The sequence below is a fragment of the Quercus robur genome, chromosome 10 (genome assembly GCF_932294415.1).
Source record: "Quercus robur chromosome 10, dhQueRobu3.1, whole genome shotgun sequence".
Lineage (NCBI taxonomy): Eukaryota > Viridiplantae > Streptophyta > Magnoliopsida > Fagales > Fagaceae > Quercus > Quercus robur.
Genome location: NC_065543.1, coordinates 44,208,884 through 44,231,723, shown reverse-complemented (window position 1 = coordinate 44,231,723; position 22,840 = coordinate 44,208,884). Strand labels below are relative to the sequence as shown.

Below are 22,840 nucleotides of genomic sequence, written 5' to 3'. Positions count from 1 at the left end.
GCGAACCTGCATATTGCGCGTAATAATTATTTTTATGGTGATTTTATTAAAAAAAAATTTACAATTTAAATTAATTTAATAATGAGTAATGTATTTCGTTATCATATTTTTATTTATTATAGGAACAATCATAAATGTAATATAGGAACAATCATAAATCATAAATATAAATTTTGTCGTATCTAAATAAAAATAATACAAATTTTTTCAGATTTTTTAGAAATTCAAAAGGCAAGTTAACAAAACTATTTATTTTTTAATAAAATTTATTTATAACATTTTGTGAATCATTAAAAAGGGGGGTAATTGCACTAAACTCACCTGTGGTTTGGCCCAAATTCATATTCCCTACTCATGGTTTGAAAAGTATTACTTTACCTAGCTGAGGTTCACTCTGCTAAGGTTCCATAACCTACCTTTATTAAAAACATGAATAAATATGTATTTTTGCTCGCTTTTTATGTCTCCCTCATTCCAAAACATAGAAAAACTTAAAACATAGAAAAACTAAAAAAATAAGAGAAAAGAATATCTAAAAGTGCTATTGGTAAAACAAAATTTGGTAATGCCTTAGCAACTCAACCTTGCATTTACACTTGCCATCTCAATCAGATCAACTAAAACCCAGTCGTGGTTTTAAAAACTATCATGCAATTTCATTTTCATATCAATTTTAGACGTTACTCTCTGTCTCTGTCTCTTTGTGTTTGATCTTCTTTTCACTTATTTTTTTTAGTTTTTTTATGTTTTAGGAGGAGAGACATAAAATGTGAGCAAAAATACATATTTACCTCTATTTTCAACAGAGTTAGGTTACAAAGCCTTAACAGAGTGAACCTTAATTAGACAAAGTGACACTTTTCAAATCACAGGTAGGCAATGTGAATTCAAGCCAAATCATAGGTGAGTTTCCTGTAATTACCCCTTAAAAAGAATATAAAATTTGGAAATTATTTTTTTAGTTTTAAACAAATTTTCTCAAACCTTATTTTTTCTGTCTACAATCCAAAACATTGAAAAACGTAACTAAAAAAATTAATAAAACTTAACAATTATTAATTGAACCAATTAGGAAAACAATTCGTTGTTAATAATCTATTAAGGTTATTTTCTTTGCAGAAATTGTAATTTCGTCTACCCAAAATATATTATAAAATAAACAATTATTAGCAAAATCTAAGAATTAAATTTTTATATATGCATTGTTATAAAATAATAATAATAATAAAATTAAAATTGCAAAAGCTAAAATTTGTTATTCATCCGATTATTTTCGTTTGGCTAACCTTTGTTTTTTTCTAAATAAATGACATTATAGAATACTTCTAATACAACTATTAAGAGTACTTTGTCCACCACAAAAGATTAAAAAATAAACAAAAATTAGTAAAGTTTCATAGTTTAACATCTAAATTGAGCACTATAAAAAATCATGCTATATAATAAAATAAATACCAAGTTATTCAAATCATGCTATATAATAAAATAATATTATATTTTTATATGTTATATTTAATTCTTTAAAACGCAATAAGATAATATTTAACAATTAAAGAGAACAAAAAAAAAAAAAAAAAAAAAAAAACCAACAACAACAATTTAAAAAACAAAACTAAATTGCATTAATCCAAAGTAGAGTTTTGAAGAATATAAAAAATTATCAACCTAAAGCAGAGTTGCAAGAAAAATTTTTAAAAAATCCACAAAAAATATTGAGAGAGACAGAGAGAACCATTTTTTTTTTTTTTTGTGAGGAAAAACTATGTATAAAATGGAAGAGATAATGACAAATTTATAGTAATAGAATGTGAATAAGAAAAGACAAAAATAAAGGAAGATGAAGAAAAAGAGGAAAAATTATATTAATGTAGAGGATAGTGGGGAGATGAAAAGCTAAGGAAGAGAAAAAAGTTGGAGAAGTAGTGAGGAAATGAAAAGGTAAGGGAGAGAGAAAGGTTGGAGAAATGTAAATATTAAAAAAATAAATGTTAAAAACAATTATAGAAAAATTGGAATGAAAAAAAGATAATAACATGGACGCTAATGTGGCTCCAGTGATGTGGCTCAACTAAAGCATAACAACAATAAATACTACGCTTTAACTTTTAGATATATATTGATATAAATGTGAGGTGAAAGCCTAGTATTATATAATTACATCTGCATTCCCTTTGATTCTTGAATATGTTCACCATATAATAAGTTCAACTATTTATTATTCATGTGTCTGGCTCTCCAAGAGAGGGGTCTGCTGGGAGGGTGACTGTAGCCTATCAACTTCATGGAATTTACCCTTTTCCTCTTCTTTGGATTGTGCCCATAACACTGCATAAAATCCTGCAACAATGACAGCTGCTCCGATTACACTGCAACAGACTAACAAACTTGATTAGTATTGAGTACTTTTAAGGGTGTTCTTAGCATTTTGCTCTTGCACCACAACATCCATGTATTAATATTTCATACAGCTATTCTACCCAACAAGCTGTGAAATGCACTTCTATAAAATGATTTTCTTTCCCATTTAGCTTAGAAGCATGTTTTGCAGAAATGAAAGACAAAAGGCAGTGATAATATCCTTCTTGTTTTTGGTTTTCCATGTGGTATCCAACTACACAACAGGACAAGATGCAGTATGCACGCTAATTGATACAGCACAATTTACATTTAAACTTGCTTAATTAGGCTAGATAAGTAGCATACTCAATTGGTAATATTGGCAGCACAACAAAACATAATGGATCATGACCAGAAAGAGAAAACATTACCTTCCAATATGGAGTGTGTCGCCAAGGAAGATGACACCCATAAAAGCAGCAATAGCGATACTCAAGGGCTTGAACATGGTGACAAACAAAGGCCCTTTCTTATGTATGCACCACGTTACTACACTAAATGTCACCACACTTCCAAAAACAGCCTACACAAAATGAAAAACTGCTAAATAAGATGTTCTAGTAAACAGGGTGCCATGCAGAGACAATCTCTAAAGATCATTACAGTTTCCTAAGTGCTTACTGAATAGACGATGGAGACCAGCTCAATACCAGGGCTTAATTTCCACTTATTTGGATCTCTTTCTGCAATTAAAGAAACCATTGCACATTGGATTGTCCCAAAGAAGCTATAGAAGGAGACTATGGTCATCTCTGAAGGGTAACCTTTTAGAATTGCTGCCTTCAAATTTAGTACTCGGAATTAAAATCAGTTCCAGTTACACACAGATTATGAATGAAAAAAGAGAAGTATAGCTCCAAAGTGTTCTTTTTATTGGAGATATTACCTGAGCAGTAGTCCACACTGAAAGAGACAAAGAAGCAGTCGCAAGGAAAAAACCTCCAATGATCCAATTATTTGTTGTTGCAAGCATAGTGGATGGAAATTGTTGCGACCGATGAGAGTTATTAGAGACTTGAATTGGCGTAGCGCCAATTCGCGGACCCTTGTAAAAGATAATAATCAATGCTCCTGAGATTGATACCAGGGTGCCCAAGATCTTGATCTGGCTTCTTGAGCTTCTCAAATCGACCTTTTCAAGCCTTAATTATCATTCAAAAACAAACAAACACACAATAAATTACACACAAAAATTCTTAAGTTGTAACTTAACTTGTAAGCCCTTTAATTCCCATAAGAAAGACCCTTCACCATAAGAGTCCCTCAGATTTAGTAAAACTGGAAATCTTATCTCAACTATGTAACTCATTCAGTATATTCATTCAAATCTTTCAGTTTCTGATGTTGTTAGAGCCAAGTCATAAATTTCGCTATTGTGATCAGATGGTTTATCATAAAGTCTTCTTATATTATGCCTTTAGCCCTTAATTTCTTGAAGGGCAAGCACTTTCCAGTTTCCTCTTTCTCTACTACAGTGAATAAAACAATAAGGAGAAGAAAAGAACCTGCAGATGACAGCAAACAAGAAAGTGAATGCTGGGACTGAATTTCCAATAGCAGATGCAAGTGTAGGAGAGCTGTAGCTTACGCCAATGAATACACAATTCTGCATTACTGTTATCCTGCAAAACCCAAAAGAGGTAACAGATTCTCCTTAAACTGAAAAAAACCAATCAAACCCAGTTCTTAATTCATCAAGTGGAGCTCTTATAAAGTAAATTACATACCCAGCAAAGCTAAGAAGGAAGAATTTACAGAGGAGAGAGATTGTCAGCGGAGGCCTGCTGTTCCTGAAAACAAAAGGAAAAAACTTAACTTTAGTGTCAATGAAAGATAGAAAGAAAGAAAGTCAGAGGCTTTGTTACTGAGTAATGAACAAGGAGATGATGACCTGTTGATGATAAAAGAAGAGGGAAAGAGGATGAGAGTGGCAAGAGCGTTTGAGTAGACAACAAAGACATAGTTGCTCATCCCTCTGGACATGGCTGCTTTGCTGAGTGTGGTCAAACCCACATCCAGGCACTCAATCATCACCATGGCTGCAAATGGGAGAAGACCCAACAAAGAGGATCTAATCCCCATCTCTCACTCTGTTTCTGTCAGTCCATCTCCAAAGTCCAAATGCTGGGTGTTTTTTTGGGATTCCCCAGTTCCATTTGTGGATGGCAGAAGTTCCAGCATAGGACAAATATTTTACTGTATTTATTTTTAATAATCACCCGCAATAACAACAATATATGTTAATCAGTTACGTATTATTAAACCAAAAAAAAAAAAAAAAAAGTTACGTATTGGAATTTATTTTACACACCGACAATTGGTTGGTACTAGGATAAAATAAATGTTTGTATAAAATAAAATGTTTCTTTAGACATTTGAAAAGGAGGGAGCATGTTTAGCATTTATTAAATGACATTGAAATTCGTGCATTAAGTTCAACTTGCACATGTTTCTCAAAAAAAAAAAAAAAAAAAAAAAGGTTCAACTAGCACTTTTTCTTTTTTTCTTCTTATTATAAACTTTGATGATTAAGATAGCCATTAATAAGTATTTATTATAAATGTGTTTTTATATTATGAAATTATCTGCTTTAGAAAAATAATTTGACAATATTCCAATGAAGAGTGTAATTATGTGAAATGCTATAGAGAATCTCTATAGAATTTAAATTCAACTAAAAATATATATATTAAAATAGTGAAGTCTAAAATTGTAAGACCTTAAAATTTAGGGAAGTATTACATTCATAATATTTTCACAAAAAATCTAAAGTAGTAAATTTTTATTAATTTTAATTTGAACCCATCTTTAAAATTACTTTTTTGTCTATTAGTAATAGAGAGTAACAACTTGCCACTTATAATTTATTATTAAAATATTTTAGATATAGCATTTCTTTAAAATTAAATGTCATTATATTACAAGATTAACAAAAAGCCAAATTCTTTGATTTTATATATATTATAAGTTATAGATAAAAGAGGAGTTAGTGCCTAATTGAAGAATTACTGTTTTTTTTTTTTGGGATAATTCTAGATAATCTATATTATATATATATATAGCCAAAACTTAGAGAAAATTTAATTATATTTTAATTTAATTTTCAATTTTTATGCCACGTATCCCATTTAATTTTTAATTTTGTGCCAAGTGAATTATTGATTGTAAAAATTGAAGAGTCAAAATCAAATTAGATTCTAAATTAGATTTCAATTGGAGTCCAATTTTCTGCTACATGTCTATTTAAATTTTTAATTTTTGTAACAAATGAATTATTGGGTACAAAAATCGAAAAATCTAAAAACAATTAAATTCTAAATTATATATACATATAATGAGAAACCATTACATATTTTTAGAAAATATATGGTTTTTAAAAAGTGTAAACTAATACCATGTATAATTTGAACATCTTCTAAGAAAATGCGTAATTTGAATCATATAATTGTAATTGTTTTTAATTGTATCCATGCATATACATGAAACTACACAACAGTATTATTAAAAGGGGAGAGGCCTAAGCCCCAAAGAAGGTGGAACATCTCAAGGAATCGACTCATCAACTTCTTTATAAAACGCCCAATGGCAACTTTGGCTTCAGCCCAATTGAGTGAGGCAATTCCTTAGCAATGCAAATTGAGAGAATTTGGCCATTAGAGTCATGGACAATTGTGGAGAGGTATGAGCTATTTGGGTAATATAAGTGTCAAAGTTGAATTTAACCCAGCCTTTTGGGGGAGAGGACCATTGGGTGGATGCAGAGGCAAATTTAAACAGCCAAGCTTTATGAGCTAGAGTTGGATAGCCAAATTTGTTAGGTCTTAAAAATCTTAATTTTAGGTTCCACATATATGCTTTATTTATTTCGACATATCACATTTTTTTTCTCAAAAAATGTTTTAATTTTGTGTGGAAAACTTACTTGTTTTCCAATATTTAGTTGCAATCCTAAAAATGAGTCAGAAATCACTTTCTATTTTTGATTTGTACGAAAAATCATTAATATTTTTTGTAATTATAAATAAGGGTCATTCTACCGTACCCCCCAAAAAAAGGAGGGTACGATACCCACCTATATCTGAGCCGTTAATGTCTTATGGTTTTGATCTTGTCCGTTGATATAATTTTAAAGGTTTTAGGTTACTGGTTAAACAGGTTAAATATAAACAAAAAAAATTAAAACATTCATCAGCCTTTTCAGCCTTTCTCCTGTCTCACGTTTGCGTCTCTACCCATTGCTCTGTTTGCCTCAAAACCCTTAAATCGTTTGCTCTGTTTCTCAAATCGTTTGCTCTGTTTTTCTCTCTAAACAAAACCCTCAAATCATTGATACCACATCTGCGGCGCAACCCACAAAACCCTCAGAGCCCGGCGAAACACTCAGAGCCTGGCGCACCCACAACCTCAAATCGAAGGCGCTTCTTCTCATCCAATCCACTTGTCGACGCCGCTCTCTAGCTTATTCTCTTCCATTCCATATTCAAATCAGCGGTGCACTCATATCCAATCCAACTTGGCGGCGCTTCATCTCTTCCCGGACGACTTAGCGGTGCTTCTTCTCTTCCATTCTAAATCGGCGGTGCCACCCACAATATTCAGGTTCTCTCTTTACATATGATTAACGCTGATATGGGTTTATATTATTTCTCTAAACTTTGTGGGTTTATGATATTATTGTTTTGTTTAAGTTTCGGTTCTTATATATTTGACAAATTAATCTTTACACGGCTTGTCAGTCCACCATTGATTGCCTGGATCACTAATGCCATGTGAAACGAAATTGTAATTAGGTTACCGATGCTTTGGCAAAGAAATCCCGGGTTGGGCTAGAATTAGAATTTCAGGTTTGGGTTGAAGACTTACCTAGGGACATTATCCCCCTTGCTCTGTTTGATTAGTTTTCTTATGTTTTAATAATAAAAGCATCGGTCTGTCTCACAGACTGGTTTCTCAAAAAAAAGAAAAAAAAAAAATTTATACTTTGAGTTTGGAATGTGAGACGTGGGAACCCTTATCCATAAGTTGGGATAAGATTAGATTTGGTTGGTAGTGTGGGGAGGACACGATACTATGAACCTACGGACTTAGGAGATTTTTTTTTTTTTTTTTTTTTTCCGACCACCTTGGCAGTAAGAACACCAATTTCAGTGTTGGTTTGTGCTATTTTTTTTTGAGTTGGTTTCCTATTTTAGAGTTGGTTTCTCTAAAATTTAGAATTTGAAAGAAGCCTGGTGAGTTTGCTCAGAGTTTCAGGAGCAGATATTTTATCTGGATGATGTTCACCATAAATTGAAGTTGTAATAAAAACAGCCTTCCGAATTAGATCATCTCCTATATCAAAATTGTGTCCCTCTTTTAGCATTAGTTTCTACTTTCTACTTTCTAGCAGTGTGGCTCTGCATAGCCCCTTGAGAATTCTTCTGTCTTTTATAAATTTTAATATCAAAGCCCTCTGTTCTGCATCAATTATTTTCTTTCAAATAAGAGCATTTGGCAACTCAAACTTACATTATTGAAAGAGGGAGTACATGGGAGTCATTCTCTAAGCCAATTCAAGAAGATCAAACAAAAATGGGATGAATTTGTTATTGATGCCACCTCTGTTTGATTCCTTGCTCAACTTTCTCATTCCTTGGCCCTGCTTATTTGGATATTTGTTGATGCTTTTTTTTTTTTAATTTAATTTTTTTATATTATTTTAAAACTACACTATCAGCTGTTAAATATCATTTTATTACCTTTTTTTTTTCAAATTTAAAATTTAAAATTTTTTAAAGTTGAAAAATCATTTCAACGCTTTTTCCTCTACTTGATGAAAAAGCTACTACTAAGCCAAGGCCTAGGGGTGTTGAATATTGAATAGATTGTGATGATTTAGCAGGTTTTGCATAGGTTGATGCTTTGGCTAAAACAAGTGCATTGTAGTGAACATCAACTAGTTTATAGCTACAATTAGATTCGAAAAAAGTTTGTGGGGAGTAAAATTAGGAGTTGTCAAATTTTTGAGAATATGGTTTTATTCAGAAACACTTCTTGATTGACTTCACTGCATTTCCTTAGTTACTCTTCTAATTAAAGAAGTATTATTTTAATTTTTTCACTTATTATCTCCATTTTTTTTTTGGTATAAAAGGAATTCATCCATAACCTAGTTCTTGTGCCAGGCATGCTTATGTTATCATAGTGGATTGTTGTTGTATGTGTAAGCAAGCTAGGGAATCTATGATCACTTATTGTTAAATTGTTCTATGGATAGAGATCCGTAGTCTTTCATTTTATGCCTCTTTGGGGTGCAGTGGGTTATGCCAAAGAGGGTGTAGATTTGTTGGCATGTTGGAAGGGGCAGTTTTCTAAGCAGAAAAATGGTGATATTTGGAATGCAATCCTTGTGTCATGTGGATTATTTGGAAGGAACAAAATAACTGGACATTTGAAGTCCTTGAATGATTAATGTTGGCTGTGAAGTTGATTTTTCTACATACTTTGTATGATTGGATGGCTCCCACAAGTGGTCATTCTGTCTCTAGTTTGCTGGATTTAGATGCACCTTCAGTTCACAACCCATGTATTTGATGGTGTTTCATCTTTGCTCTTTTTTATGTGAATAAAAACTTACTTAAAGAAAAAAAAAATCCTGATAATCTTTTGGGACTCTATTTTTTGAGCTCCTAATCACTTTTCCTCTTTGTATCTTGAAACCAGTTGGACTTTTTTTCCTCCACTATGAACATGAGTACCTAATGTTCTTTTATAAAGTACACAGTGATGAAAGACAAACGAAAAATTTGCAACAATAAATTAAAGAATAAGAAAATAAAGGATGGGACCTAGGATTTAGCACCTTGGCTTGCTTGGATTCAAAACCAAGTGAAAGAAAATGCTAGGAGTCAACACCTAGGGTTGGCTAGGGTTGGCACCAAGCAATTGAAATAACACTAGTGAAAACTTTATTATCAATTAAACTTTGTCTTATAAAATTGAACCCAGGGCTTCTTAATAGAGTTCCAAAACATTGCTTACAAGAAAAGAACTTTAACTCCTGATCCATATAGGAAAAGAAAATTACTAATTAAGAGATTGGGCTTAGGTCTTTAGGCCCAATTGATAGTAGACTCCTTATATCTTGTGTCCACATCACACAAATTTATTTTATGTTTAGTTTCAAAATTCACCTTCTGTCTAGTTTCAAAATTCAACCGTGAAATGTATTTACTTTTTAATGCATGTTATTGCTTACCTTGTTTTTTTTTTTTTTTCATGTTATATTGCGATAGGAGTATGGGGAGAGCGAAGAACATTGAAGAGCAAGATGCTCCCCAAGTTAGGCCCCCGAAAAGACCACTTGGAGCATTTATAATTTATTAGTAAGATTCACGCAATTTAGTATATATTCACTTGTTTTATTTATCCTAATGTTATATTCAAGAAAGTGAGTTTTGTTCAATTTGGATTTTTAGTAAAAAGCAAGTAGAAATGATGAAAGCTTAAGGCATTGTCAAGATAAGCAAAGCTGTAAGTTGAATAATACTTATATTTTTTTAGGTTATTATTATTTTTTAGTTCACATATTCATGGACATCATACTTGAGTATGAAAATCTAAAATTACAGGTTAAGGATGAGATTACAAAAAAGTGGAATAATCTTGATGACGACTCTAAATTAGAGTATAGGAGGGAAGCACGTGAGAATTGTGAAAATTATGCAAATTTAAAACATAATATTCCTTGCAAACCACGTAAAGTAAGTATTTACCTACGAAACTTTTAGAATGCATCACTATGTATTAAATTTCGTTATAAAACCCTTTTTATTCATTTTATAATGCAGGTTTCATTAGATACTCGGTGTACCCTTGGTCGCGTTCGTTCGATGATTCACAAATTGAATCTAAGACAAAAATCTGTCATTCAAGAGTTAGGGTTTGGTAGTTTGTTGGATTTAAAGTTTATAAATTTGGATAGAGACTTATGCAAATGGTTAATTGATCATTTTGACCAAAATTCATGTGCATTGGATATTTGTGGTAAGAGGTTACCGATTTCCATTGAAGATGTAGAATATATTTTAGGAATAAAATCAAATGGGGTTGATATATCTATTGTTGGGAGCGCAGAAGAGATAAATCATATGTGCCAACAATATGGATTAAATGTGGAAGGGGATATACCAATTAAGCTCTTAGAGGATGAGTTGAATAAGATGGAAACATCTGGAAATGAATTTGTGAGTTATTTTTTGTTGTTTATAGTGGGTATTTTATTATGTCCCACTACAAAATCTTATATGAAACGGTCTTTTGTTTTAATTTGCCGTAATGTTGAAGAGATTAGAAACTTGAATTGGGCGAAGTTCGTGCTAGATTTTCTCATTCAAGGTGTACGCAAACATAAAGACAATAATCTTATAGCAGTTGATGGTTGCGTGTTGTTATTAATGGTAATATGTAGTAAATAGTTACATTCAAGAATACAATTTTATTTCTTAAATTTCTATGAATCTTGATTATAAATTTATAACATTTTATACATTTGCAGTTGTTTTATTTTGAACACGTTAATGTTGAAATTGACGTTGAACATGTTTCCAAACGACATCGACCACGTATTTGTTTTTGGGGGAAAAGAGGAAGTTAAGCAAAGGATGCTGAAATTACATTCAATTGGAGGTTTTGATAGTCCTAAGGTAACAATTGATTTTTTATAATGTTTGAATACTTATTATTCTATTAAATCTAGTGCTTATTTGAATTTTTACCGTATGTAGTTGACATTATTTATTTTATGTTTATTATAGTTAGTAGTAACACAAATGGAGGGTGGATATGAGACTGCCAATATTCCATTGGAAAAGCAATATATTAATCAATCTCATGCTATGCCATGTAGGGATGAACACAAGCCAAATATGGTATTGTTTCCACTCAATAAATTTTATGACTTTGATGATTTTTTGATAATGGACATGTTTTTATGATTGTTCCTATAAATTAATCCACAGGATTCTGATGAAGCAACTCGTAGATTTGAGCAATCATTAACAAGTATTCGAGATGATATGCTAGTTTTGCATAACACCATGAATGTCCTTGCAAAAAATATGGAAACATTTAAGAAAGATATTGTTTTGGAGTTGAAGAATGTCATTGCAAACAATATGGAAACATTTAAGAATGAGATTGTTTTGGAGTTAAAGAATGTGTTTGCAAACAATACGGAAACATTTAAGAATGATATTTGTTTGGAGTTAAAGAATGTAGCAAAAAGGGAATGTACTGAACATATCATTGATTTAGACCTAAATGATATCGTAGAAGACCTTAAAAATGAGACAAAGGTGCTGCCTAAAAAAGAGTCTACATCTCTAGTCCAAGAAAAAATGGACCACGATGATACAGTTCATGTTAAAAAAGAATCTAAAAAAAAGTCTACATTTCCAGTTCAAGACAAAAGGCACCAAGATGATACATCCAAACCTATTTGTTTGGAGTTAAAGAATGTAGCAAAAAGGGAACATACTGGACATACCATTGATTTGGACCTAAATGATATTGTAGAAGAGCTTAAAAATGAGACAAAAGTGCTGCCTAAGAAAGAGTCTACATCTCCAGTCCAAGACAAAATGGACCAAGATGATACAGTTCATGTTAAAAAAGAATCTAAGAAAAAGTCTACATCTCCAGTTCAAGACAAAATGCACCAAGATGATACAGTACCCATTAAAAGAGAATTTAAGACGGTGTCACCATCTCCAATACAAGACACAATAGAGAATGACCGCAATGTTCACATGGTTGGGCTAAGCAAATCCATACAAAAACCTGGTAGCAAAACAGTCCTATCTCGTAATGTGGTAAGCAATACAATAATTGCTAGTTAATTATTTTAAAATAGTTTAGAATTTCTATTAGCTACACAATTTTTTAATTTTGTTCATTTGTTATATATTGTGCAGGATGTGGATATGCTACAATTAACTTTCTCACATAACAATAGAATTATTGCATCATGTGTTACACATTCTGCCAAGAGTAAAGTCACCAAATCTCTAAAACGTAGCCCAATTGTCACCTCCCAAGCTGTAGTTCCAAATTTGAAAAAGATGAAAAAAATCAAAGATACATCCCAGGTGAATCCTTTAATGTGTACGTTAATAAATTAGGGTGTGAATACAACATATTTTCCTATGTTAATTATTATATATTATATTGTTTTAGGAATTTGGACTGGTTGATGAGGAGAGTATCAATGAGTTCGCACCATTTACTGAATTGGAGAAGATCATATGCAATTATATTTTCAATAAGGATCTAGATGGGAGGTTTGTCATTTTTGTTTATATATAGAAATTAATATTAATGCATTTTTTGAATAAGATCTAACTAAATATTATGTTAATGAATAATGTTCAGTGAAGTTCTTTCTAGCATGAAATATGAGTATGGTGATCGTGCGGCTTTTTTTTCATTGCTCCCTAACCAATGGATAAGCAGTCAGGTTAGTTTATGAAATTAAAATAGGAAAATATAATATTAATTTTGTTTATTTATTCACTAATTGTAACAATAATATTTTATGCTAGATTATTAACTTGACCATTTGCATGATGACTTTGGAAGAGAAAAAGTATGGAGCACTATATGCGTGGCATTTGCCAACACATTTCTCGGTAAGTTTGCTTAATTATTTTTGGTTGTGCATATAGTATTTAATTAACATATTACTTTTCATTTTTTATATATGTTTCGGGTTGTGCTTATAGTATTTCATTCCTTAGTTATTTCTATATATATATATATATATATATATATGTTTGTAGCAAAAAATGATTGAAGAAGATGGAAATCCCACACTGGAATGGTTTAAAAGGACATATAGGGACGATGACAAGTATATGTCAAGATTGATGTGTTGTGAACAGGTAAATTTACTCAACACACTTGTGTATTTTAAATTAACACATGCTAATATATTGCTTGTTTGTACTTGTAGATTTATATCCCTATGAATGACAATAATAGTCACTGGTACTTATGTGTCATTGACTTTAGTTCAAGAAAAAAATGTATACATATATTGGACTCTTTGCCAAGCACAACTAGGCAAGACATTCGAATAAAAAATGTGCAAACAGTGGTACTGTCTCTTTTTCTATTTTTTTCAATAATAATTTTGATATGTGGTTTACTTAAGTTTTGTACGTAATAATTGCTTATAATCTCACTTTGCGATAGGTAAAAGGCCTCGATAAGTTATTGAGTTATCTAAAGAAAGACAACTATACTAATAGTATTACCAAATTTCCATTGAAATCACCCCCGTTGAATCCTATACAAGATAATGGGTACGTACTAAATTGTAGATTTGCACATATGGATAACTATTGCGTGAATCTTTAGGTTTTTTATATTTTAACTGTTTTCATATTTTAGGTATGATTGCGGCATGTATGTTATTAAGCACATACATACAAAAATTATCAAACAGAATCTAACCTTGATGGTAATATATTTATTGGAAGTATATTTTACAGTTTTCGCATAATTTGCTTAAGCCTTTTATTCATCAACAATGTCTACTTTTTTCAGGAGAGTTGGTCGAAACGTATTCGATACAAGTTGGCATCAAATCTAGTGCTTTCAATGGAAAATGAACAACGTTAAAAAAAAATAGAAAATGCTAGAAAAACTACACTACAAGATATTTTTCGGTCATTGGAATGACTTTGATTTGTATAATTTGATAACTGAATTTTTTGGAAAATGCTGCAATTTATTTGAATTTTATTTTTGATTGAAAGGGAGATTGAATTTCGTGAGTTGCACTACCCTTGTTTATGTGAGTTGCACTGCATGTTTTTAGATATCAATTTATGTTGTTTGATTGGTGAGGATGCTAAGATGCATATATATATTTGTCAACAACCATCTCAGTTTAAGAGAGTTTGTATAGTGTTGGTACCTTGATTTCAGACAACTTGAAAGCCCTGGTCGTAGTTATCTAGAAGATGAAATGTATAAAAGGGTTCCTTTGTCGCATGTTTATAGGCTCTAAAGTCTAAGAGTCTTTAAGTGAATTTTCTGTTTTTGAAGCAATATTATAAGGGGCATATAAGGCCTTTCACTAAAAACTTTTTCCTTAAGTGCTAGGACTCGAAAAGTTTGTCTTAGGATTTATGTTATTCTACAAAAGAATAATGATGTCTCTCTGGGATGTTCTAGAAAGATTTAACTACGTGGATTTGGTAGAAGTAGATGTAATTGAGAAGTAGAGAAATGAATGTTAGGATGGTAAGAAGGGCTCATATGTGACAAAAGAACTGTCACATTTACATCGCACATTGGTAAGACGGGGCCCAATGGTAAGAAGACGGCCATGCAGCATTACTGCCATTACTGCATGGAAAATCTTAATACACTCAGCATTATTAGAGTAAGAGCTACATAACGGAAAATCTTAATACACTCAGCATTATTGCCATTGCACACTTTGTATTACTACTACACAACATTACTACTATTGCACACTTTAATATATTACTAATATTGCAATTTGCACATAAATTGGTTCATGTGGTATTGTGTGGACGGTGAGTGTATAATAACTAATAAGGAATATGTCTATTGTTAATGGAAAATTTTTCATTGACTCCTTTTGCTTCCCCTTGTAGATGGTCCCCCATGTGGGCCTTTTTGTTACACTCGGACTTCAATATTTGAAATATCTCAATGTCACGTTAGTCATTAGTGTTTTGTCTTCGGTTTTGAAGGATCTTAGATGGTGTTTAGATTAGTGAAAACTAAGTTGTATTAGTTTTCATCATCCAAAAGCCAAAACATGTGGGACCTATAACGTACTTTCAAAATTCACATTCCCAATACAATGTTTCATGTTCCCATAACTTCAAACATACAGGAGTATTTTCTTAGTCTTCAATTGATTCACAAGTTTTCCATAAAAAAAAAAAATGATTCACAAGTATAAACCAAGTAACATTTATATGTAAAAATTTCAACGAAGATGCTACACAATTACACGTAATCCAAGTGAGCACATATCAACGAGCACTTTGATTGCACATTGTATAATTGGAAAATATTGCGCAAAATAATAATTTTTATAACTCAGTTTATGAGTAAAGTAATTGATATATAATTCAAACACAATAATTTTCAAATAAAATTTTTGCTCAACCAGTTCCCAGATTGAAACAATGGTTCCATTTTTTTTTCGTAATCTTACATCCTCATGATAACAAACCTCTAATTTTTGCAGAAAGCAAGAACCTCAAAAAACTTACAAGGAAAACACAAAAGCAACATCATCAACGAACATCAACCAACTCTACATCAAACATGAGCCATGAATTTGGTGGTTTCTTCCCTGCACTTTTAGCTCCATAGCTGCATAAAAAGAATTTATATAAATATGCCTGATTGGGACATCCAAAGCTTTGTAGGGGGAGGCCCTTGCTTGTTAGAACCAAAAATAAACAGAAGCCAGAAAGAGTGCATCAACACTTATCATCCCACCAAAGGTGGAACCATACAAGAAACAAGACAATAAAAATGGAAAGCAAAACGTTTTAAAAAAAACTTGTATGAACCTATTTTTTTTTATATTTTACCTAACCATTTTTTCAAAACACCCACATTTGATTATTTATCTATACAACCATTTCATTAAATATCAATTTTCATGATTTTTTAAAATCTTTTTTCTCTCTTCACACAAAAGAATCACCATCTACTCTTTTCCTTCACCCTCGGAAACGCAAAGAAACAGCCCAATTGTAGCTCCTCAATAACCAACCCGTTTGCAAAGGTTCTCACTCGAGATGACTTGACTTCACTTTGTTTTTCCTCTACCTCCTTATTTCCCACAGCTGAAACAGTTTGATCCACAATAGCTTTTCCTTCACCCTCCTCAGTTGTCGACTTCTTCTTTTTCTTCTCTATTTTTCTCCTCCGAGGAATTTTTCCCAGTAACATTGTCCAAATCAACACCAAGGTCCCTGTGCACATGTACAGACAAAACTCATGTTAATAACATGTAAACTATATGAATTTCAACAATATAAGCAATTAGAAATCTCCCTTTCTTTCTTTTTCTCTTTTTTCTTTTTTTGTGATAAAGTATAGAGTAAATGCATATATTTAACAAGATGTACAAGAAAAGTTCAAGGGCACAGTTTGAGCATACAGGATATATACTCAACTGTCCTTATAGTCAAATACATCAACTAAAAAAAATGAGAAATCTGTTCTCACTTCTTGTTAGATAGCTTATGATCACGATCATTCTCAACAGGTGAAGCTTGGTTCAGATTGGAACTCCTCTTTAACTCAGGCTGCTTTTCATCCTCAATAGGAACATTGATTTCGGTGTTGTTACCAGATTCAAGAGCCTCTTCCTCTTTAGCCTGTTCTTTTCACTTCTTCTTGTTTTTCTTCTTTTGCCTGACATTGTTTTTATGAATGGCTTAGCATATAGACACTAAATAAACTATTTCGGAGGCTTCCCAGCTCATAGGATACATTTTTTTTTTTGGATAAGTAGCTCACAGAATGAATATTAAGAGAGAAAAAAAGTTTTTGAAGCTACATTACCATATACCAAGTGCATCAAGTATAGAAAAACTAACATAAGTTCTGACCAAAATAAGAAAAACTGAAGGAGCAAGTATCGATGGTAATAGAAAATAGGTGGATCCACCACACCTTTCTGGATGATGTAGCTCTGCCCCACAGATGTTTCAGTTTTGATTTTGCTTCTTGTCAAAGGGCCTACATGTACTTCAACTATCTAAATAGCTCAAACATGAACAGCACATATCTATCTCATAAGGATTTCAATATCATTGCAATTCATTAATGATCCCTATATAGATATAAAACTAACAGTACTAGTCCTGGAATACATAATTAGAATATCAAAATAAAAACAGAACCTAGAACAGAAAATTTCTAACCATTAAGCCACATGACTAAGAACTCAAGGTTTGCTTCTAAGATCAATACTCAAAGAGTTTTTCATATTAGAAAACATAAAGCAAGCAACTAAAAAGAACCAGTGGTAACAAGATGAACTTAATACCAACTCCAATCCAGTAACTCTATTCCAAAAACTAACAATGTGATAATAATAACCAAAAATGAAGTTTAACCAAAAAAGCTAACAGCCAGAAAAAAAAAATTCAAATGTTGTCTAGTAAATATCCCATCGACATTTCACTATTAAAGAAAATTATAATAATTTGTTTCCAAATCAGGTGAGCCAACAGCTGGATGTTCCATGGATTCAGGGACGTTGTCACCATCAACATGTTCACCTTGTTGAATATGTGTAGATGGACATGTGCGCCTTGTGTGTCCAACATCTTTACAACTGCTGCATCGCCTAACTTTCGCATGGCTGTGGTTGTTGCTCGTGCTACCATGGTCACCTTTAGTCTTAACAATGGCTGGATCACGAACATTTAAGTTTGCTTTATTGGATGCAGTGCGTATCCCATCTTCAGCAGCTTCTTTACTTGAATTATAAAGTTCTTCCATGCGGCGTGTCAACCTTGCTATTTCAACCTTCAATTCTTTGAAGCCTTGTGTTGTTCTTGAACCAAAGTAACACATCTGACAACAACTAGCAGACAATGCACTAAACCGTGCCATACGTATGATATCAGGAGACATTTGGGATTCAAGTTTGTAAGGCAGGTCGGACTTTGCTGTTTTCAACCATCTGTTCATTATACATGTCGGTGGAATCTGTTTCAAATGTTCAACCTTCATAATAGCAAATAGGTGCCCATAAGGATATCCATATGACTCAAATAGCAAACAAGAGCACTTCATAGATTGATCAGCTTGACAATACACAACCTCCCATCTTGAGTCAGGGGATGCATACTGAGATAAGGTGTACGTACGAAAACCTTCCTTATCTATGTAGTAAAGCACAATGAATTTTTGTTCATTCAATTATTCTTCTTGAACCATGCTGAATACCTCCCTTGTGAATATAGTAGCAGCATGTTTCTCTATTTCAGCTAACCCAGTAATCAGAATAGGTTCAGTATAATTTGAAGAAAAATCTGCCCCCATCTCATTGTGTCTAATACGTGAAAGTGCTCTATCAACTTGCTGGAACAACTCATAAAGCCTAGTCTTCCTATCTAGAAATCTATTCAAGAATGCATTCATGGCTTCACAACATTGTGTACTCCTGCACCCAGAAAAAAAATGACCTCTCATGTAAGCTTCAGCCCATTTCATGCAACCATTCATGGTTATGTAAATTGTGATTGTCGACCATTTTCTTCTACATGTCTTCAAATTCATCTGGTGTAAAATATCGTACCATACACCTAATAAAACTTTCATATACTTTATCATGTAGATTTGCAAAAGCATTCCTTTCATGATGCCACACACATAAACGATGTCGAGACTTTGGAAAAACCGTTTTAATAGCTTTACTCATTGCTTTGTCCCCATCTGTCACGACTGAAATAGGAGTCTTATTGTTCATTGCTACAAGCATATTTTGCAACACCCAAGTATATGTTTCAACGGTCTCATCAACCAATAGTCCAAAACCAAATACTATAGTTTGCCAATGGTGGTTGACTCCTACCAATATAACAAGGGGTTTTTTGTATACATTTGTCTTATATGCTGTATCAAATGCGACTACATCTCCAAAACATGCATAATCTAAGTGACTTTGAGAATCTGTCAAAAACAGATTAGCCAAACGGCTTTCTTCATCAACAGTGTATTTAAAAAAAAATGAGGAGTCCATGTCTACTTTTGCTTGTAAATATCCCAAAGCACATTCAGCATCACCATCTCGCGTATTGTTGTTGCGAATTGCCGCTACGTAATTGTAGAGGTCTTTTGAAGTGAACCCTATATTCTCGTATCCTCCAGCTTGTTGGATCATATGATCCATGATTTGATTTGATTTGACCCCAACATTATGCAATGCTATAATCTGAGCCTTATCAGAATCCTTAATAGTCCTATGTGAACGGAGAAATTGAGTCTCAAATTGCGGAACTAAGTCATGATTATGCTCCCTTTTAAACTCTCCTACCACCCATTCACCTAACTTTCGTTCAAATCTAATACGAAAAGCGGCCTTGCAACCACTTCTTGTTATTGGTCTCTCACTCATGCAATTTACATTGGACTCATTTTTCCTAATTCGCAACCCTTCCTTTGCACAAACCCATCTTCTAGAGGTCACAATGTTATCTTTATTACGCTTTATCTCATCTTTACGAATACTAAACCCAACCAACTTTGCATATGTGTTATAAAACTCTCCACCATCATCTAGGGAACTGAATTTCAAACCAGTTATTTGGTCATCAATCAACTGATCTATTCCTTTTTTGAGAATAGTACTCCAATGTTTTTCCAAATCAATAAAATCAGTCTTCCCTTCGTTCTCCGTTTCATGATCCATGTGAACCAATATATTATTCCTAAACAAAGAAGATGTACAATTTTCAATTAAAAAATAAAGAAATAAAGAGGACCAATATATTATTCTTGTATCATGATCCCCTGTAAACATCTCTATAATGTTCTGAGTTTTCACTATGATTTTAATAAATTTTTGTGACAATTTATTATCTATACTACTATTTAAGAGGTTTCATCTGTTTGGATTCCTCAATTTTTTTCTAAGTAATTGCAAAAATGAAATTGTCTACAACTTTTTATCACTAAACGGTTTAACAAATTTCAAAAGTTTGACACATTTTTTTCCTAAAAATCCGCCTACATTATCTCTATTTAGATACATTCCACACACTTTTTACATATCCTATACATATCCTAAATTAAAAAAAAAATCCCACGTTCACCCATCTTCCTAAAATTTAGCATACCTCTTCAAATCCCAGTTACACGTTCTCCTATTTGAATTCAATATTTTTTTTCCTAATTTCAACTGAAGCTTTACTCTTAACTTCTAATCATTGTCTTTTATTTTTATTAAAGAAAAATTAATTAATTGTTCAAAATTCTTTCTTATTCCTTAAATAACCACCAATATTCCCAACAAAAATTTTATCAAAAAAAAAAAAAATATATATATATATATATATATTCCCAGCAAAAAAAAAAAAAAAAAGTTAACAATTGGATAAGATAAACTACGATGAACTATCGCTTTAAAAAAAATTTGTCTACAAATTCTCACAAACACAACTTCAAACTTCCGCCCATTATCATTAAGTAGTTATAATGTTCTCCCTCCATCCCTATCCTTCATAGCAACAACTATTTTTGTATGTAGCCTTTGTAATAAATGTTGTTTTATGTTTTCAGGATAAAAGTTTGCAATCAAAGGGTAGGGGACGTGAAGTCCGTGCTACAAATGATATGCCACCATTTTGAAGTCCCTTCATGTTGACAACTTGGCTGCTAAAGTTCATTATAAAGTCTACATTCCTAACAGAGCAACATCATCTCTAGAGGTAATTATTTCATGTTGTCTGGATGTAAATATATGTTAGAATGTATTGTGGGAGTTGGATTTGGGAAGTGTCTTCCTGAGTTTAGTAAGCCCAGATTCACATGTTTAATTTTTTTAGTACATTCTGTGTAAAGAGATCAAAAAATAATTAAAATTTACCAAATAAATAGAAAATAGAAGAGCCTCTGAGCACGCGCTCACGCACGTGCTCAGAGTCTAGTATTATATGATTTATGTTTGTCTTTTGTCTTTTATCTTTTGTCTCTTTGCCATTATCTTTCTTTTTCTTTTCTTTTTTCTGTCACTGACCCATTCACCAATCCCACTACCGACACTATGAACTTATTATCCACTATCGACAAACACTTTTACCATTTTTATTCTTTGAAAGTTGATTCAGTTTTCCTTTTGCTGTGAGCCTTTAACTTGTCCTTATTTTGTTGTCCAACTACCACACAACAAACAGTCAAACACTGATATTTTCTCTAATCTTTAGAGACTCTACTCTCTCTCTTATCTATATAATATAGTCACACAGAGTCACAATTCACAAAGACAAACATAGACTCATCAGTAAGATAGTCACATAGTCACAGAGTCACAGAGCCAAAAAGCCAAAGAAAAATAACACAGGCACAAATTCCTCATCAGTAAAAACAAAAAAACCACAAGCACAGATTTTGAGATTTTGAAGGATAGATTAAATACTTGACTGTGAAGGCTGGAGCAGATCAAAGCTAGCAGCGGCGTCACGGCGAGATGGGTGTCGCGTGGTGGGTGTGGTCGTGTGGGTGTCGCGTGGGTCTGCGAGATGGGCCTCGTCGCTCTCGCGTGGTGGCGGCGTCACGATGTGGGCAGCAGCAAGATTTCAAGCTCTCACCTCGCGTTTTGGCAACTTCACTCACGGCGTGGGCAGCGGCAAAGTCTCTCCCCTCTCACTGTCTTTTTTTTTTTTTTTTGAAAAGCCTGTCACTCTCTCTGTCTTGCCTCAGCCTTCTTTTCTTTTTTTTCTTTTGTTTTTCCATTTGGACTTCGGAGACAGGCTGCTGGGTTTACATTTTTGGACTAAACCCTTTTCTTTTTTTTTTTACATGTGGGCTGGCCGGCTGGGAGGGGTCCAAGCTTTTTGTATGGGGGCTCAAGTCTTTTTTCTTTTTCTTTTTCTTTTTTTTTTTGAAAATTAACCTACTTAATTATTATTTTTATTTTTATTTACATGTGGACTAGCAGGCTGGGTTACAATTTCAGAAGGGGCCAAGCTTTTTGTAAGGGGGCCCAAGTCTTTTTTTTTTTTTTTTTGAAAATTAACCTACTTAAAAAAAAAATGGCCCAGAGGGGCCCAGGCCCCCACTTGTGTCTGTCCCTAGCCTTGTGAAACCAAAAGGAAAACAAAAACAAAACAAGATTAATAACAATTCAGCAATACAAATGTCAAACAGCAAAAACCCCAAATGGAAACCTAAAGAATAAGGATGAGATGTACTGAGATTTTAGTGACAAGAAACGGTGGAGACTTCGAACAAAAGGGCATAGAAAGAGAGGAAAATTAGTGGCTGTTATCACCGACATTGATGGAAAGAAGATCTGGGATGAACTAGGGTTTTTCTTGGGTGTAGGATCTTGTGGGCTTTTCAACTTATGGACCGAAAATTGAAAATTCAAAAAAATAAAATTGCAGGCATGAAGGATTCGAACCAGAGTTGCTCGGCAAAAAATATACCGACTTGCCACCATGCTGATTCGAACAAAGTATAAAAATGAAAATTGACCTTTTAACAGACAATTATGTTCAAATTACACGTTCCAATATTTTATAGGAACAAATACCAAATGGCTTTAGAATGACGAGTTTGTATAAATTTTGCGAAACCCAGAGAGAGAGAGAGAGAGAGAGAGAGAGAGAGAAGTGTTTTGTGGCATCGATAAGTCTTCAACAACGAAAAAATTTCATTGCTATTA

General features: G+C 32.7%; 4 protein-coding genes across 6 annotated transcripts; 2 read left to right on the top strand and 2 right to left on the bottom strand.

Moving 5' to 3' along the window:
• Positions 1 to 2,092: 2,092 nt before the first annotated feature.
• On the bottom strand, positions 2,093 to 4,581 carry LOC126702051 (WAT1-related protein At4g15540-like). Of its 2 annotated transcripts, none has more exons than XM_050400658.1 (7): positions 4,289 to 4,581; positions 4,125 to 4,178; positions 3,903 to 4,019; positions 3,284 to 3,539; positions 3,019 to 3,177; positions 2,769 to 2,920; positions 2,093 to 2,366 (listed from the first exon to the last, which is right to left on the bottom strand). In XM_050400658.1, the coding sequence occupies exons 1-7, from the start codon at positions 4,477 to 4,479 to the stop codon at positions 2,216 to 2,218; spliced, it is 1,080 nt and encodes a 359-aa protein (XP_050256615.1). In that variant the 5' UTR covers positions 4,480 to 4,581; the 3' UTR covers positions 2,093 to 2,215. The 2 variants fall into 2 exon arrangements, with proteins under 2 accessions (XP_050256615.1, XP_050256614.1); XM_050400657.1 differs by having other exon boundaries at positions 4,125 to 4,187; positions 4,289 to 4,579.
• A 6,893-nt stretch (positions 4,582 to 11,474) lies between these two features.
• On the top strand, positions 11,475 to 12,741 carry LOC126704217 (uncharacterized). The gene is made up of 3 exons (XM_050403236.1): positions 11,475 to 12,248; positions 12,351 to 12,524; positions 12,613 to 12,741. The coding sequence occupies exons 1-3, from the start codon at positions 11,475 to 11,477 to the stop codon at positions 12,739 to 12,741; spliced, it is 1,077 nt and encodes a 358-aa protein (XP_050259193.1).
• Positions 12,569 to 14,166, top strand: LOC126702050 (ubiquitin-like-specific protease ESD4). 2 transcript variants are annotated; one of them, XM_050400655.1, is made up of 8 exons: positions 12,569 to 12,716; positions 12,808 to 12,892; positions 12,978 to 13,064; positions 13,215 to 13,316; positions 13,388 to 13,531; positions 13,630 to 13,739; positions 13,828 to 13,897; positions 13,984 to 14,166. In XM_050400655.1, exons 2-8 carry the CDS (start codon positions 12,824 to 12,826, stop codon positions 14,056 to 14,058), a joined length of 657 nt encoding a protein of 218 aa, XP_050256612.1. In that variant the 5' UTR covers positions 12,569 to 12,716; positions 12,808 to 12,823; the 3' UTR covers positions 14,059 to 14,166. The 2 variants fall into 2 exon arrangements, with proteins under 2 accessions (XP_050256612.1, XP_050256613.1); XM_050400656.1 differs by lacking the exon at positions 13,215 to 13,316 and having other exon boundaries at positions 13,984 to 14,138.
• A 3,465-nt stretch (positions 14,167 to 17,631) lies between these two features.
• Positions 17,632 to 19,864, bottom strand: LOC126704216 (protein FAR1-RELATED SEQUENCE 5-like). Its single transcript, XM_050403235.1, has 3 exons — positions 18,717 to 19,864; positions 18,400 to 18,616; positions 17,632 to 18,177 (listed from the first exon to the last, which is right to left on the bottom strand). The coding sequence occupies exons 1-3, from the start codon at positions 19,862 to 19,864 to the stop codon at positions 17,632 to 17,634; spliced, it is 1,911 nt and encodes a 636-aa protein (XP_050259192.1).
• Positions 19,865 to 22,840: the final 2,976 nt, after the last annotated feature.

Excerpts from the sequence above, each read along its gene's own strand:
- LOC126702050 (XM_050400655.1), top strand. The coding sequence starts at position 12,824 with ATGAAATATGAGTATGGTGATCGTGCGGCTTTTTTTTCATTGCTCCCT. Across the intron at positions 12,893-12,977 it reads ACCAATGGATAAGCAGTCAG|ATTATTAACTTGACCATTTG; the intron begins GTTAGTTTATGA and ends ATTTTATGCTAG. Across the intron at positions 13,317-13,387 it reads GATTGATGTGTTGTGAACAG|ATTTATATCCCTATGAATGA; the intron begins GTAAATTTACTC and ends TTGTACTTGTAG.
- LOC126704216 (XM_050403235.1), bottom strand. The coding sequence starts at position 19,864 with ATGGATCATGAAACGGAGAACGAAGGGAAGACTGATTTTATTGATTTG. Across the intron at positions 18,617-18,716 it reads CCAGATGAATTTGAAGACAT|GAGTACACAATGTTGTGAAG; the intron begins GTAGAAGAAAAT and ends TTCTGGGTGCAG. Across the intron at positions 18,178-18,399 it reads CTACTATATTCACAAGGGAG|GTTGAACATTTGAAACAGAT; the intron begins GTATTCAGCATG and ends GCTATTATGAAG.
- LOC126702051 (XM_050400657.1), bottom strand. The coding sequence starts at position 4,479 with ATGGGGATTAGATCCTCTTTGTTGGGTCTTCTCCCATTTGCAGCCATG. Across the intron at positions 3,540-3,902 it reads TTGTTTGCTGTCATCTGCAG|GCTTGAAAAGGTCGATTTGA; the intron begins GTTCTTTTCTTC and ends ATGATAATTAAG. Across the intron at positions 3,178-3,283 it reads CAGTGTGGACTACTGCTCAG|GCAGCAATTCTAAAAGGTTA; the intron begins GTAATATCTCCA and ends CTAAATTTGAAG.
- LOC126704217 (XM_050403236.1), top strand. The coding sequence starts at position 11,475 with ATGAATGTCCTTGCAAAAAATATGGAAACATTTAAGAAAGATATTGTT. Across the intron at positions 12,249-12,350 it reads CAGTCCTATCTCGTAATGTG|GATGTGGATATGCTACAATT; the intron begins GTAAGCAATACA and ends TATATTGTGCAG. Across the intron at positions 12,525-12,612 it reads AAATCAAAGATACATCCCAG|GAATTTGGACTGGTTGATGA; the intron begins GTGAATCCTTTA and ends ATATTGTTTTAG.